The following is a 15437-nucleotide window of genomic DNA, read 5'->3' as shown; positions in this document are numbered from 1 at the left end:
TAACAACTACCAACTGAGTTTTATTGGTTTGTTGATAACAATCATACACAGTTACATCTATAAACAAATCATGAGAAACCGCACACTTGTACTTGACACAAATACCTAAAACCCACATGAATATTGCTACTGCTGGTATGAATTTGACATTTCAAATAAATGTACAGTTTGTTGGCCTTTAAGCCAATCTATTTTTTTAACGGTTACATACCACATTAATGTGGCCCAAAAAGAAAAGAAAAAAAAAAGAGGAACAAATTCCATTTTTACCATCCTTACAAAGTACCATTACACACTGCATACAGAAAGATTGAAATCCTTTTTCACAGCAACTATACAAATTCATTGCAATGCTATCACAGAACAGACACAACCAACACGCGCAATGCACAGTTCTGAAAGAGAGAGCCGCAGTACTAGGGGTTTTAGGTTTATTGGTCAGATTTGTTAAGAAAACTGCATCAGTACAAGAGTTAACAAATAGGAACAAAGCTTTTACACACACCCTAAAACACTGTTCTTCAATAAAAACAATAAGAGAATGAGGTGCCCTGTGACTTTGTCAAGCCCCACCCCGGCACAGATTACACACACTGTCCCTTATAAAGCATATGGAATGTAATCCACGCAGGCAAGCTCTTCCAGTTGTTTCCCCAGCTCCTGTGAACGTCATGCTTGTGTGCCGACACGGTAACCTGTCCCGCACCCTCCACTCCTTCACATTTACACAAACTGAAAAAAAAAAAATAAAAAATCCACTGACAGTAACAACAATGACCGCAATTTTCATGGCGATGCACAATTGTGAGATGTGATGAAATTCCCCGTCTCCAATTGACTTGTTTTTTTCCCCTCTTTCATTTAAAAAAGTGTTCTCTACAATCAAACTACTAAAAAAACCTGTATTTAGAAAATAGTTGATAAAAATATTCCCCTGAATTGTACAAGAAAAGAGGTACAGGGAGCACTGGTAAAAGACGTGGCTTGAGAGATGTTATTCTGCTGCCTTATCTTTTTGTTCAGCTCCATCTGTAGTGGGTGCCTGTAAGATGACATTCAGAGTTTAACAGCACCGCCAAGAAGACTATTATCTTTCGATGTGTTTAAACGTGTCGCAGCACTTACCTCTTCCTCAGCTTTGGCTTCGCCATTCTCAGCAGGAGCCTCCGGCGCCTTCTCTTCTGGCTTGGCCTTTTCCACCTCCTTAGCTTTCTTAGGCTTAGCAGGTCCCTTCTGCAAAAACAAATATTAACCACATATTAGCCACCATATGCTAACAGTTCAGGTCTTATGAGAAGTAATTAAAATGAGACCCTACCTTTGGCTTAGGTTTGGGCTCTGGCTTTGCATTTTCAGGTCTCTGTGAGTAAAGAAGATCATTTTCTTTTAAACCAAAAAAAAAATAACACAGTAAAAAGACAGCATTTTATCTATGCTTCTCCATACTTACATCTTTCAACCTGAGAGATCTCCTCTTGGGCTGCAGAGAATAAACAAACATAGTGATTACTTTTAACAGTCAGTCTCAGGCAATGGCTTTGAAAGATGAGATATTACTGACCCCTGGTGAGTGTGGAGGCTAACTGTTAAAATATCTAAAACCAAAAAACAAGAAATTCAGAAATGACTGCTTACCTCTGAGTCACCTGCACCTGCCTGTAAGGAGAACAAGAGAAAAAGTAAATAAATCAGATTATGATAACTGTCTGCATTCTGCTGTGCCTCTGATTGATTTATCTGGTACTGGGTGAGGACAGTTTTTTTTAATAAGTTATTATCCTATTTGAGTTGAGTAAGGTAATACATGCAAGGCCATTTAAAAACTAAAAGCAGTTTAATCAGCATGTTAACACTAAATGCTACTCCTTCAGGAACTACATTTTCCAGCGCAACGATAACTGAGCAGGAATAAAGTGCCCTGTAACATGCTGGCCTACAAAAGTCAGGGCAATATAATAGCATAATGTAGTTTAAACTGAGTCACGTGGTGCTGCTCTCCCAGCTCCTGCTAGTGATTTGCCTACAGTAATACTTCAGTGGAGGAGGGGGCCGACTCCGCCTCCTCACGACACATTCATTCATTGGTAATAAATGGGATTGCCAGTGGCCGGAGAAACCCGAGCAGCGTAGCCAGTGTTCCCGCCACGAATTTGAAAAAGAATATCTCCGAGATGCTCTGCGACTCTGTCGGTCTGCATGCAGAATCTACTAGAACCCCCAGCAACAGGAGCAGCGCTGTGCTGACGGAGGCTCGCCATTGCATAACCTACAACTGGCCTGAGCCGACAATACACAGAAAGCCTCTCGGCTAACGAGCCGTACGCCTTCCAAGAACTGCGTTTTCGCTTGCCGTGCATTAATAAACAACGCCTGCACACTAACTTTATAAAACAATATCGCTAATCAAAGCGTATTATGTGTTTGTTTGTTTTGTCCAACAAAAGAACTACAGAGGCCACTTTGTGCCCGCATTAAAATTAACGTTACAGCCAACCGCCACAGAATAATAAACCAATTAGGAATTTTGTACGTTTTTTTTCGCTACTGGGTCTTCTTTCAGGAAAACTTTCGCATCCAGGGTGACGACCCCAACAGAAAACAATCGATATGCCGCCAACTTTCTGCGCAGAAAAGCCATCTATCGGCACGGTAAATGAATTCGATGCAGCTGCACAAACTGTTTTTCTGCTATAAAACGGGCAACCACTTGCCGCCGACAGTCACTGCACGAAAGAGAAGCTTCAATAATTAGCCGCTTGACAAAATCAAAACAGACACTACATGCTAACTAAACTCCGCGATACACAACACTGCTGTTGACGTTCACTTGGTACATAAAACGGACATATTGCAGCAACGTTTGAACAACTCTCGCCACAAGCCCCTTAACAAATTTTAGCTGTGGGTTATAAATACTGTGTTATTAAAGGCATGAAAGATAATGGTCTACTCACTTTGCTCCTTTTAGGCATGGTTGGTTTGTGGGTTTAAAAATAGCTAAATGTAACTGAATACAGGAGAAAGTACAGTGGTATATTCTGGATAAAGCTTTGCCAGTACAGTCTAATACAGCGCAGGGAGACGTTAATGTTCCATTGGAAGAAAAACTAGCTCAAACCGGATTGGATTCTCCCCCTACCTCCCTATTCAAACAGTTATAGTTCCTGCATGATTGACGGCGCTTCTGCCCGCCCACGCTGCACGCTGATTGGAGAACACAGCAGTCGGCAACACCATTTCAAATCTGTGCCCTTATCCGTGTGGATACGTGACACGTCAGTCAACAATTATGGTGAGGTATTTGTCTTTCTGTGCAGCCGTCTGCTAAACAAGGCAAAATTGTCATTAAAGCCGTCTTTCAGCTGGCCAGAAACGTCTTAATTTTCTCTCTAAACGTTCCACGGCTTTGAATTATGTCTATGTGCGCGAAAACAAAACACATTTTGCGTTTACAGTGCTAGTGTGGAAAGACTATCCATTGGCATATGACTGTGAGAGGGGTGTGTACTCCTCGAGCCAAGTCTTTGTAGTTTAGCTTGGGAAAATGGCGACAGGATACGTGTGGGTACAGCTTCTTGCCTCTGTGTGTGCTCTTGTGCAGCCCTTCTCATGCAGTCATCGTCCACTTGCTCAATGGTGTGCATACAGTCCAAACATGACTTCACTGGAAACAAGTGCGTTGGCTTTGTGCTGAAGTCATTTCTCACGGTTCGGCAGGGGACATTTATTCATTTCCCCTGAGTGAATGACACTACCCTGACACGGTTACCTCTTACTTCTTTACCGCCCTGAGAAAAATACAGCTGCAAAAATACAACTGCTCATGATCAACTACATACATGGGAAATGTTTAAATATTTTCTGGAACAGATGAATACTATGATAAACTAAACTGTTTCTGTGTGTAAGTGACAAATGATTTATTTATTTACTTTTTTTTTTTTTTTTTTAGCTCATAACCGTTTCTGTAATTTCTTAAATTAATAATTGTTAATTTATCCCATTTCTAGACTCTCTTCCTATTAGAATTTTCTTCAATTTTGCAAAGAATAATATCTCTAGACAGGCTACTGTAATAGAGAATTGAAATAAATTTAGCATACAAACACTGCATTTGGGTGTATTACCGGGATAATTACAATAATTCCCTAGATACAGTGATCAGGAAGCATAACCATAATATGGTATATATTATATTGCACAATATTGTGTAGGTGCACCCTGTGCTGCCAAAATAGACGTGTCAGGCCATGGACACGGGACTGTTGGCACCAGTGTTGGTAAAGTTACTTTGAAAAAAGTAATCAGTAACTAATTACTGATTACTTCCCCAAAAAAGTAATCCCGTTACTTTACTGATTACTTATTTTCAAAAGTAATTAATTACTTAGTTACTTTTTAAAAACACGATTTACAACCTGAAGAGGTGATAAAGCGATAGATCTTTCAGCCCAATTCTACTTTTTCTGCATAATCCATCATACAAAATGTAATCAAATGGAAAAGTCTCTTTTTTTTTTAACTTGTTTTATTAGTTTTAATCTTTTAACTTTATGCATCAAACAAAAATTTAATTATATGCAACATTCTCTGACTTGAATAAATTCGTTTAACATTTAAACCTATTTTCTGCACATTCCAGCACATAAAATTAAATATTTTTTTGTGTTTACACTCAGTCTTTCAAATAGATGCAAGTAAAACACAGCAGAAAATAAATAAAGTCAAAGACTCAGCGGTCCTGTTGCTCTATTTTCACCTGCAAAGCAGGAGTGGAGTAGGCGGAGGTTTACCCTGGTGCAGGTGTGCCGCGGTCAGTTGAAGAATCCGCGAGTTTCTCTGTGAGTTTCCCATTACGTCGTAGCTACTCGGTGCTTGCTTGGAAGTTTAGGGGTTTTTTTCGCTGTAAAAAGAAGTTTTCTTCCCACGCACGATGGACGCTAATGTTTTTGTCACTTTTTATGGAATCAAACTCAAAGTAAGGTCAGTGCTTCCACGCTTTAAACGCTGCACGCTCATACTCTCTCCCACAATCGATATGTGATCCATTGTTGATCTGCACACAGCTGTTGTCACTTAGGCTACGTTCACACTGCAGGTCTTGATGCTCAATTCCGATTTTTTGATCAAATCCGATTTTTTTGTCTGCTCGTTCACACTACAAATAAAATGCGACAGCAAACGCGCTCTAGTGTGAACGCTCAAAGCAGCCGCATGCGCAAAAGAAGACGTCACACACAACGCGCTCTGTTTAGACCCAGAACAAACTATATTGTTTGACTGATGGCCTTAATATAAAGACTTCGGACTTCATGTTTCCCGATTTTTGCTTTAAGTTATTTTGTTATTTACATAATAATGTAAATAACCTAATAATGATCCTTATTGCTGTTTTAGAGGAGCGGTGCTTCAAAGGATAGCTGCAGATTTCTGTCAGAACCTGCAGGTTATGCAGTACAAATAAAATGTTAACGTTTCTCCAACGTTGTCTTCCCAGCAGTTTCACTGGATGGCCAGGAAGCGTTCACGGTGTCTTCTCTGGCGCTGATAATTGGCCTCTGTCTTGTGTCAGTGACGTAAAAGACGGATTTAATGCAACTTGACCGTTCACACAGCAGTCGCTTTCTGAGACATCGGATTCAGTACCACATACGAAAGTGACCCAGATCGGATTTGAAAATATCGGATTTGTGCCGTTTACACTGTCAGCCCAGGATCGGAAATGGGTCGCATAGGGTCAAAAAAATCGGATTTGATGCGCTTTCGCCTGCAGTGTGAACGTAGCCTAACTGCGCACTCGCTTACGTCACTGTCGTGAGACATTCTCGCAAAAATCACAGTTTTAGTAACGCAGAGGTACTACAGGAAAGTAACGGTAATCTAATTACCGTTTTTGCAATAGTAATCCCTTACTTTACTCGTTACTTGAAAAAAGTAATCAGATTACAGTAATGCGTTACTGCGCATCTCTGGTTGGCACTATGTACTATTTTGACTATGCCTGCCCCAAAGCCAAAAACACTTTGCTGTTAATCATGTTGTTCTGGGCACAAAGTTGTCCAGCAGGGTTACCATTCTCCTAGAATAGTTTCATATTTGTAATCTGCAGTAAATGCAAAAACACCACAATTTCTTCCAATTTTGCATCATTATTTGTAAAAGAAGCAACAACCAGTGTAATACCTCTGTATGCTGCAATAATGTATTTTGCACTGTAGAGCACACTGTGTATGAAATTATACTGGAATAAGTATTTTGTTTTTTCCTTAAGTAAAAGCTAAAATATCAATATGTAAAAATACTCTGAACAACAAAAAACCTTGCATTTAAAATTCTAACTAAGCAAAACAGATCAAAAGTAAAAGTGCTCGGTTTGCAGCCATATGTATTGCTGTGCAGTCTTGTTGTTGGAAATTGAATTTCCTTTGGAGTATTTCATTACATTCTATTTATATCTATTATTCAGTGTAAACAGACATCTGTAAAATGTGTTTGTAAATTCAATTCAGTTTTCAGAATGTACAACGAAACCATTATTTCATTCAATTTCATTTCAAATTGTACATTAACAATGACAATAAAGGGCTAATCATAACATCAGTTGTGTCAAGGCACTTTATATTGTAAGATAAAGCAGCAGCGTAGGTCTATTATAGCATAACAAAGGATACAGGGTCCCCTGATCCAACCTTAACTAGATGCTTTGTCAGAAAGGAAGGCTTTATGCCTAAAGTAGAGAGGGTGTCTGTCTCCCAAATCCAAACTGGAAGCTGGTTCCACAGAAGAGGAGTCTGGAAGCTGAGGGCGCTGCCTCAAATTCTACTTTTAAATACCCGAGGAACCACAAGTAAACCAGCAGTCCATGTGTGTTTTCATTTGTAAACGCATCATTTTCTCTCCGTTTTGGCCTCCCGTCCACACTGAGACGGCGCTTTTGCTCATGGAAAACGCAGCGTTTTGGAAACGCTCTCGTAAACGCATACATTTGAAAACGGTGCTTTTGCGTCGCAGTGTGTACAGTGAAAACACAGACTTTCTAAAACGATGAGGCATGTTAGTCATGTGATGCAGTCATGTGACCAATTAAACTAAGATAACGGAGGGCATTACACAGCAGTTGTTTTGTTTGCTCTCAGTTTGACAGCCCTATTAAAGATTAAATTCAGTATGTACACGCTCCAGATAGCTTTACTTAAAATTCTTTAACTCTCACTCGCGTTTGCAACTTTGTGTTTTTGTGTTACCCGCAGCAACAGCACCTCATTGTTAGTCCATTTAAAAAACTCGGTGCTTTTCCTCGACATTTTGCCGCGACTTTTCAAAGAGCCGGAAGGAAAGTAAATAAGCAGCAGACAGAAATGAGGCAAGTTGAATCTTCTTGCCCTTCACGCATGTGCAGGACTGGAAGGTAAGCGTTTTTGACCGTTTCAATGTGGTCGCACAACTGCAACGCTAGTGTGGGCACGGAGCGTTTTCAAACGAAAACGCCATTTTCAAATCTATCTGGGCGAGTGTGGACGTTGCCTGAGACTGAAGTGCTCTATTGGGGCGATTCGTTACTATGAGGCCTTTAAGATAAGATGGGGCCTGCAGACCTGCAGTCACCTTTCAGAAAGGTCCCAGGGGCCCGATACACAGCAGGTGCAGTACAGATTAAAAGGTTACAGGTTACTATTGTTTACATTCAGTGCCGCCATCTTTGATTGCTAACTTTTGCTGCTTCGATTTGCAGATTGGAAAGTCTGAGGTGAGTGAGTCTTCCACAAAAAAAACTCAGACTGGGAACTCGGAATTTCAGATTTTTTCTGTAACGCACCATTAGAACAACCTGATCATTACAATAGTTGATCCTAGAAGTTATAAATGCATGAACTAGTTTTTTAGCATCACTCTGAGACAAGATGTTTCTACTTTTAGAGATATTGTTTAAATTACATATTTGTTTAATGTGCACATTGACAGACATATCCTGGTCAAAACGATTCCTCACAGTGTTCCTGGAGGCCAAGGTCGTACCATCCAGGGTAAGAATATGGCTAGACACCATGTTTCTAACTAAAAATGTATGCTATGTTTTCGAATGATAAAAGGAAGCATGTATAGCATGTATATTGTAAATAGAATTGCTCAGAGCACTGCAAAAAAGTAAAAGAGCCCAGAGTAGCAGCCTGGACTCCAATTTATTAGATCCCAAACAGATCGAGATGTGCATGGTGGCTTAAAGCCCAAACCCTGCGGAACCCAAAGGATCCTCCGCCAACATCTCAGTCCCAGCAGAGACCACACACTCCCAACGCCTTGTAGCTGTTTGATTCAGGAGGAGGACCTGCACATGTCTATTTGTTTATTGGTGCTACTACCATTAAACAAACAGTCCTGACTCACAGTGAAGTGCTATTTCCTGGAGGTGTCCATTCAACAGCAGTTTGAGAACTCACCAACTCCTTTCTTTTTGTTTATGTAAAACCCACATCACACCTCAGCCCTAACAAAAGCTACCATATGTTAGATTTGAGCTTTTCCGTATAAGAGCCAAGTATTAGTGAGAAAGTGAAATCAGCTAATGAGTCAAAGAGGTGTTATTACCCGAGGTCTACTTTTCATTCCACGAGACATGCTTGAACAGCCAAACAGGCGGGAACTGATGTTTCTGTAGCTTGTGTGGCAACAGCAGGACAGAAGGGAATCAAAACGTCTGTTCTCTATGGATAAAAGAGAAGGTGATGTCAATAGACATTGATTCATTTATTTTATTTTTATACATATATATTTCTATTGTTTTTGTATGTATTCCTCTTCATTATATATATTTCTCCTGTTTGCTATTTATATTGTATTCTGGCACCCACTGCCCCACTCAGTGATGTGTAATCTGTTGCAATCTCTTTTTTTGCTTCCTAAACAACCATCTTAATCGAAGCATCAGGAGTTTGTGTTCTCTGTTAAAGGTATAAAACTGAATGACAGCAACCAGTTCCACAGGTTTTTAATCTTTCTATTTACTGCTTCACTTTGCAAACTATGTTCACTGTGAAGGACCTCTCAGAGCCAATTTAGGACGAAGAACCATTATATTGCACTTATAGCTCATTAATTAAAAACTGATGCAGAAATGGACAAAACCAAAAATCCAACATGGATCTGTGGACCCTCAAGTGACACTGCATTGAAGCCAGGAATGATTCCATCATGGAAATCATTGCATATGTGCACATGAGATCCCTGGAAATCTTTGCTGGACTCATTTAAAACAGACTGAGGCAAAATGGAAAAGAAGCTATAATGGTAGTAATTGTCAATGCTTAAAAAAATATAACAATATGCAACATTCTTTTATGATAGAAACTCTATATTCGTGTCCTCAGTGTGTATTTGTTGTTGTACACTCACTGGATGCTTTATTAGGTACACCTAGCTAGCTTCTTCTTGGATCACCTTTTGGTGAGTGCCTGAAACATTCCTCACAGATTGTAGCAGTTGCTACAAATGCATTAGCTGCATGTTGCAATATTTCATCTTAAGCTTAAAAAACAAATCTAGTCTATTTGTGTATTTTTTAGTTCCCAACAAGATTCTACTCTGAAAAAAATGTAATGTGTGCATTAGTAAAAGAAATCTGGATCCCAACACAGCAGAATTGGAACTTGTTGAACAACATGATTAACTGTAAAGTCTATTTGGCTTCAAGAAAAATAAACCTCAAAGTGAAGGAGTGTGGAGCACAATCAAGTATTAAAGGCTTCCCTATTGCATGATTATGAACTGAAAAGCATGTTGCACAGCAGTAGTTGCAGCTCTGTCTTGTCTTGAACTTCTGGCTTTGCAGGACTTGATAATCTGGATGTCCTTAAGAACATTCTGCAGCTCTCTGCAAAAGTCTTTCTTTAAGGTAATATATGTACATAACAGAGGGAGGTGAAAAAATGAAGGAAGGGCACAGGGAGGGGTAAGGGCATTAGGTAAGTCTCAAATAACAATGGTGTTGTTGTGTTGAGTGTGGAGGAGCCCTTCCATCACAGCCGCTGCATGTTGCTGTCTTTCCCCTCCTTTTGGCCCACTCATTTTCCCTCCTGAGTTGTAAGAACAGTGGGAGGAGGGAGCAACACCTCAGACGACTGTGGAAAGGAGTCTTACTGCAAATGTATGAAAAATGACTGTTTTACCTCACAGAAGGCAGCGTTGCAAACTGACCCCTCTGATCTTTGTTTTTTAGGCACAAACAGTTAATATGTTGTATTTAAGGAAGTTCTCAGAGGTAACTGGACCACAAGTGCTGTCATAATCCTAGTTGAAGGGTGACAGGATGAAGGGAAAGGTGACCTCATCCAAAGCCTCTTTGACAGAGGGCAACTTGTTTATCTTCCTAACCGTCAGTCAGTCAGTAGCAGCTGGTTAAGTCTAGTAAACAGGATTGGAGCAGGTGAGACTCCACAGCTGCTTTTGTGCATACTTCTCTTTACTTCTGCTCAGCTGTAAAACTACCACGTGGTCCTTGATGCAGCCAGGCAGAGACGTGACAGACTGGTCAGCTGGACGTAAGGAAAAGCTGAGTCGCTCCCTCTCCCTCTCACTAAGTGGATTTAACCCATCAGCGAATGGTAGGCTTCCCATATGGAGCACCGGGTAAAGCCAGATTATTGCAGTTTGTGTGAGGGGGGCTCCAGCACGACCAGAGCTCACAGTGTGAACCCAAGAACGTGACATTATGGGGCACAATAACAGCATCTGCACAGGTCGTTTGTGTAGCCAGACAGTACGCTCTTTGCTGACAGGCTAATGTTCTAGGCTTTGTAACAAGCCAATTTTTTGTGGGACACTTAATATAAAGTTGGATATTTTTTGATGAAAAAAAATCTTTTTTAAAAAATCCTTTTGACTGATACATATTTGTTTGTATTTAATATACATGTCTATATTGATTCATTGATTCAAAACGATTCAGAAAGTAATAATAGTACAGTTGAGAATGAAAAAATATATTTTCTAAAAAAAGAACACTGAATTGTATTTGTCCAGGAAACTGTTGCAGTCTAAACAAGGGAGTGTCCATGTTTTGCCTTTAACAGTATTTTACAGGTGAAAGAGGGCGGCGGCATGTCCCAGTGACAACATAGCTTAATAAGCTCAGGAACAAAAAACCTTAGTCGGCTTTAACCATTGATTAGCTGACAGCTGACACAACAAAAACAAATCTTACAATGGTAATTAATGTTGCTCTGAATTTCTTTGTAAGGAATGTGTTCCATCATGGGGTCATATCATATTTTCTTCTCACAGATAAAGGAAGTGAGAAGTAGAAATAATCTGTGGTTGCAAACAATGTATGGAAACAAAAGGCTAGTTAAGTGAAGCAGCAGATGAGTGATACACTGGGACTGGTGATCCCTGACAGAGCAAACCTGGTGGCAGAGAAGGCCATCTGAATTACAGCAGAGTCGGTCATATGCAGGGATCAGTTGACCCTCCCCCCACCGATCTACTTCCTGTGTTTCATGGTTGTCTGCTCACTTATGCCTATACAATACCAACTGTGTCTGGAGATGTTCCAGCTCCTACTACACTGCTGCATTCAGAAATTGTGGCCCACATCAGCCTTTTATTTAAGCGGAAAGGCCGGTCATGTTGGCATCTTCAGCTGTCCATCAGTCAGGCGGCTGTTCCAACCAAAGGCCTCCTTTCAATCACATGTTCATCTTCAGAAAGATCGTTTTGGTATATTTTATCAGGTTCTGCATAAGAACAAATGTACTAGTATAGCTACAGTGTAATGTTTATTTTGCCATCACTACGTTTCAGTAGGAAATATTAGACATTTCACTCCATTACAATTTAAAGTTTACATTTTAAACGTATAGCAAACAACTTACAAATAATTCACTATAGTAACAGAAGCCAGGTTTAAATTTATGTATAATTTTGAGACCTGGGAGACATCTTTTTCTTTCTGTTCTTCCACTTTGAACACATTTGGATAAACGCCCTGTAATAAACTCTTTTTCTTTTTCTATTGTGGCAACAGGTAATTTGAGTAAATTACCTGTTGCCACCTCTTTGTTCAAATATTTAATTCATCTTCATGCATAGAAAACAAGTCCCAAATCCACAGAAACACAAAAACATATTTTACTTTTTACATAAATTTTTTTATTCATAATTGCAAAATTCACTTCCCTGCTTTAATGCATGAAAATTGAATTTTTCCAACATATGCAACTGTGGTTCACAAGTTAACAAGCAAGCAACAAGCAGTAAGTGCGTGTAAAATGCTGCCATATGCGCAATTTCTACCCCAGCCTTTTATATAAGAAGAACGTGATCCCACAGTGACCTCTAGTGGTCAACCAGGAAACCCTGACTGACCCAGTGTCAAACCCCTAGCTTGCAAATCAAACACTAAGCAATCTGCATGTCTTTGATGTTGATGAAGACACTCATTGAAATGTATCACAGGTCCACAGGCTGCACGGCTTTAAGAATCTACACACACAAACCTCCCACCATCATTCATAAGCATGCTGCAGGCTTACAGGGTAATCTGGGGAACTGCTTTTACAGTCTAAGCAGCAATAAGGAAGACAAGTGTGTGATTAGTGTTTAGAGCAGTTAGGTAGCGCTTAATGAGCGGCTATGTAATCTCTAAAGTTTGTTGATCTTACTGTGCAAACGAGACTGAATCCAGACAAGATTACGTTTTTGGAAAAGACTTACACTAGACTATTCTAACTGCACAATATTCTTATATTTATTATAAGTTATCATCATCTGATTTCTGAAGCAATCATAAATCAAGGTCATATACAGATCTGAATCACCTTTCTATGAACAATTAAGACATAAGCACTGTGGACATCAGAGATAAACAGAGTTAATGTCCCTTTACTAATGTTGAGGAGTAGTCTGATAAACAAACATAAATATTAATATAACCAATTAGTGAAAAATAAAGTTGTTTTTTACATGCACTGCCATATTCAGTCGCTGTTCTGCCTTCTAACCATCTTTGGTTTTAATAGCCACTGTTGCTTGTGAGACATATTTGTTTTCTTATTATGCAGGGTGAGGAGACGAGGGATAAAAATGCCGTGGAAACCTGGCTGAGCTAATTCCAGCCCACCTTGGGGTTGGAGCTGACAGTGACACTGCATGAACTTATTGCAGTGACTGAAAGGTGAAAGAAGTATCCTGTGCTTTCAGTCGAGTACAAGTAGCAACACTGTAACATGATCAATTACCAATCAAAGTCTTGTCTTCAGCATGTTAATTATATTAAACTGTGCCAGTATTAGCTAGTATCAACTCACTGTTGTATTAACGAATTAACAAACTACCTTTCCAGGAAGGATGATAGATGTAAGGTTAGGAAATAATTTTAGATAGTGGATATCTCCTCTGTGGAGTTCCTGAGGTGTGATGAGGCTCTTGAAATCCCTGAAAACTTGGCACCACATCTCAAAGGTGCCCTGTGGAGGTTTTATGTAAGTAAACAGAAGTTATATTAACATTCAGCATTAGCTGCCAAATGGCACTGTTTGTATCTACGAGGTGTATATTAAGTGTGTTTAATACATGCCTCCTTCATAATGTACTCATAAAGCTGAATTTGGGGAATATTACAAAGCCTGCATTGTTAACTTGCCAGCAGTCCAGTTCTAAACTGCCTATAGCTGTTTCGCTCGTTGACTTTCAGCTGTCAGCTCTGGTTTCCCACTGTTTTGCATTTACATTGTTATCTTCTCCAAGGAGGTAGTATTTGCATGCATGCATATCATTCTGTCTGTAACGATAACTCAAATAAACTTACATTAATTCTGATAAAAGCTTTTTATGGCTGTAAAGTTAACAAGTCTTTACAAACTTGCCTTTTATCGACCAAGTCTTTAAGGTCAACTTAAGGATTTATTGGTCAAACTGGGACAAAAAGCCATAAAACTGTTATAGTTAGGTGGCATGAATTGTCAACATATAAAAGTACTGTGTAAAGATTTAAAATTTCATGTTACATTTGACCTCTGACCTCTCCTTCAAGGTCAATAGATTGAGCTAAAACTGCTAAAACTCTCTTTCTTACTGCCGTTGTTTGTATTGACCACATGTAAGCATATAGACAATGATTTCTGAGCTTTCTAAATATCACGTTACGTTGGACCTCTGACCTCTTCTTCAATGTCAAACAAGGTCAAACTTTCATAAAATGTCTGTTATCTTTAAAACTACTGATTTTGTTTGTATTTTTTTTTTGTATGATAAAGAAGTGTAGAAAGAACAGTCAGGAGAAAGTGAACGAGCTGCCTGGTTAGTTATTAGTTAAAGAGTCTCTAAAACCTGTATATGTTGTTCAGCACTAGCAGGACTTTCTCAAATACATTAATTATGTGCATTAAGCCCTCCATACGTAACAGATGCTGGTTTTGAATTCAAGAATTTCAGACTTGGACTGGTCAGACCACAGGACAGTTTTAAACTTTGTTCAAGTCCCAGAGTCTGGGCTCAGACTGGGCTCAGAGAAGGCAGCAGCAGTTTGCTGGCAGAGCTGCTTCCCACCTTTACACTTATTTGGGATTTGGTCATAACTTTTTTGAATTGTATTCCTGGCATCAAATTCAAAATGAGCGGGATGTTTGCTAACTTAACTAATCCTTTTGCCAGTTTCTGAAACTAAGAAGGGTAACACCAGTTTGCACAACTATAATCGTATCCTCAGGTTATTAGAGGATAATCTGAGCATTAATTAGCAACAAGAAAAACTTTTCGTCTTTTTAAAAAAATTAGTTAATATGAGCAAACTATATTTCATTTCGAATTAACCCAATTCATAATGACTAATTATTAATTCTGAAAACCTTGCAGTAGAACAAGAACTGTGATTGTTGCACTGAGCTACATGACATTAGTTGCTTCTAACGGAGTTTCCACTGTCTACTAAAGATTATTTATGTCTTTGAGATTCATATTCATAGACTGAAAGGTCACTTTGGATCTGTGTTTGCTCTGTTTTATGATAAGCAGGTCTGACTGGAGTGTGACTGTGATAATAAAGGACTCAGGCACACAGCGTTATAGTTGCAATCTGTTTCTACAGCAGCTTTCCAGCTGCTCTCCTCCAGCTCCACACCACACTCTCTGCTCTGATCCTAGCGACGTACTCAAAAGGGGAAACATGATCAGATGATGGAGGTCAGGTGTATTGAGTCAGCCTCCTCTGACACCACAGCCTGAACCAACTGCTCCACCCCTTCCCTGCAGCTGAGCCACAAACCACACTGTGCCACAGTGACGGTTAACTTTAGTAATAACAAAACAATTGATGGTGTTAAATAAACCTTTTGCTTGCAGCGATATAAAGTGAGCATACACAATTATATTATAGTATATTACAGTATATTGATATATGTGACATTAGGACATTTATTTAATGCTTGTTAAATAAACACTGACTA

General features: G+C 39.4%; 1 protein-coding gene and 1 long non-coding RNA gene across 4 annotated transcripts; one reads left to right on the top strand and one right to left on the bottom strand.

Moving 5' to 3' along the window:
• Positions 1-3165, bottom strand: hmgn1b (high mobility group nucleosome binding domain 1b). Of its 2 annotated transcripts, none has more exons than XM_082549869.1 (6): positions 2955-3165; positions 1636-1656; positions 1451-1480; positions 1319-1360; positions 1126-1233; positions 1-732 (listed from the first exon to the last, which is right to left on the bottom strand). In XM_082549869.1, the coding sequence occupies exons 1-6, from the start codon at positions 2970-2972 to the stop codon at positions 724-726; spliced, it is 228 nt and encodes a 75-aa protein (XP_082405995.1). In that variant the 5' UTR covers positions 2973-3165; the 3' UTR covers positions 1-723. The 2 variants fall into 2 exon arrangements, with proteins under 2 accessions (XP_082405995.1, XP_082405994.1); XM_082549868.1 differs by having other exon boundaries at positions 1-1042; positions 2955-3162.
• A 1373-nt stretch (positions 3166-4538) lies between these two features.
• On the top strand, positions 4539-15413 carry LOC309716194. Of its 2 annotated transcripts, XR_014279382.1 has the most exons (4): positions 4539-4983; positions 7963-8024; positions 13056-13168; positions 15007-15413. It is a non-coding gene; the product is annotated as an uncharacterized lncRNA (long non-coding RNA). The 2 variants fall into 2 exon arrangements; XR_014279383.1 differs by lacking the exon at positions 15007-15413 and having other exon boundaries at positions 13056-14998.
• Positions 15414-15437: the final 24 nt, after the last annotated feature.

The sequence above is a fragment of the Aulonocara stuartgranti genome, assembly GCF_965226115.1.
Source record: "Aulonocara stuartgranti genome assembly, chromosome: 10".
Classification (NCBI taxonomy): Eukaryota; Metazoa; Chordata; class Actinopteri; order Cichliformes; family Cichlidae; genus Aulonocara; species Aulonocara stuartgranti.
Note: the sequence above shows the minus strand (reverse complement) of the source record. Positions and strands in the feature narration are given on the sequence as shown.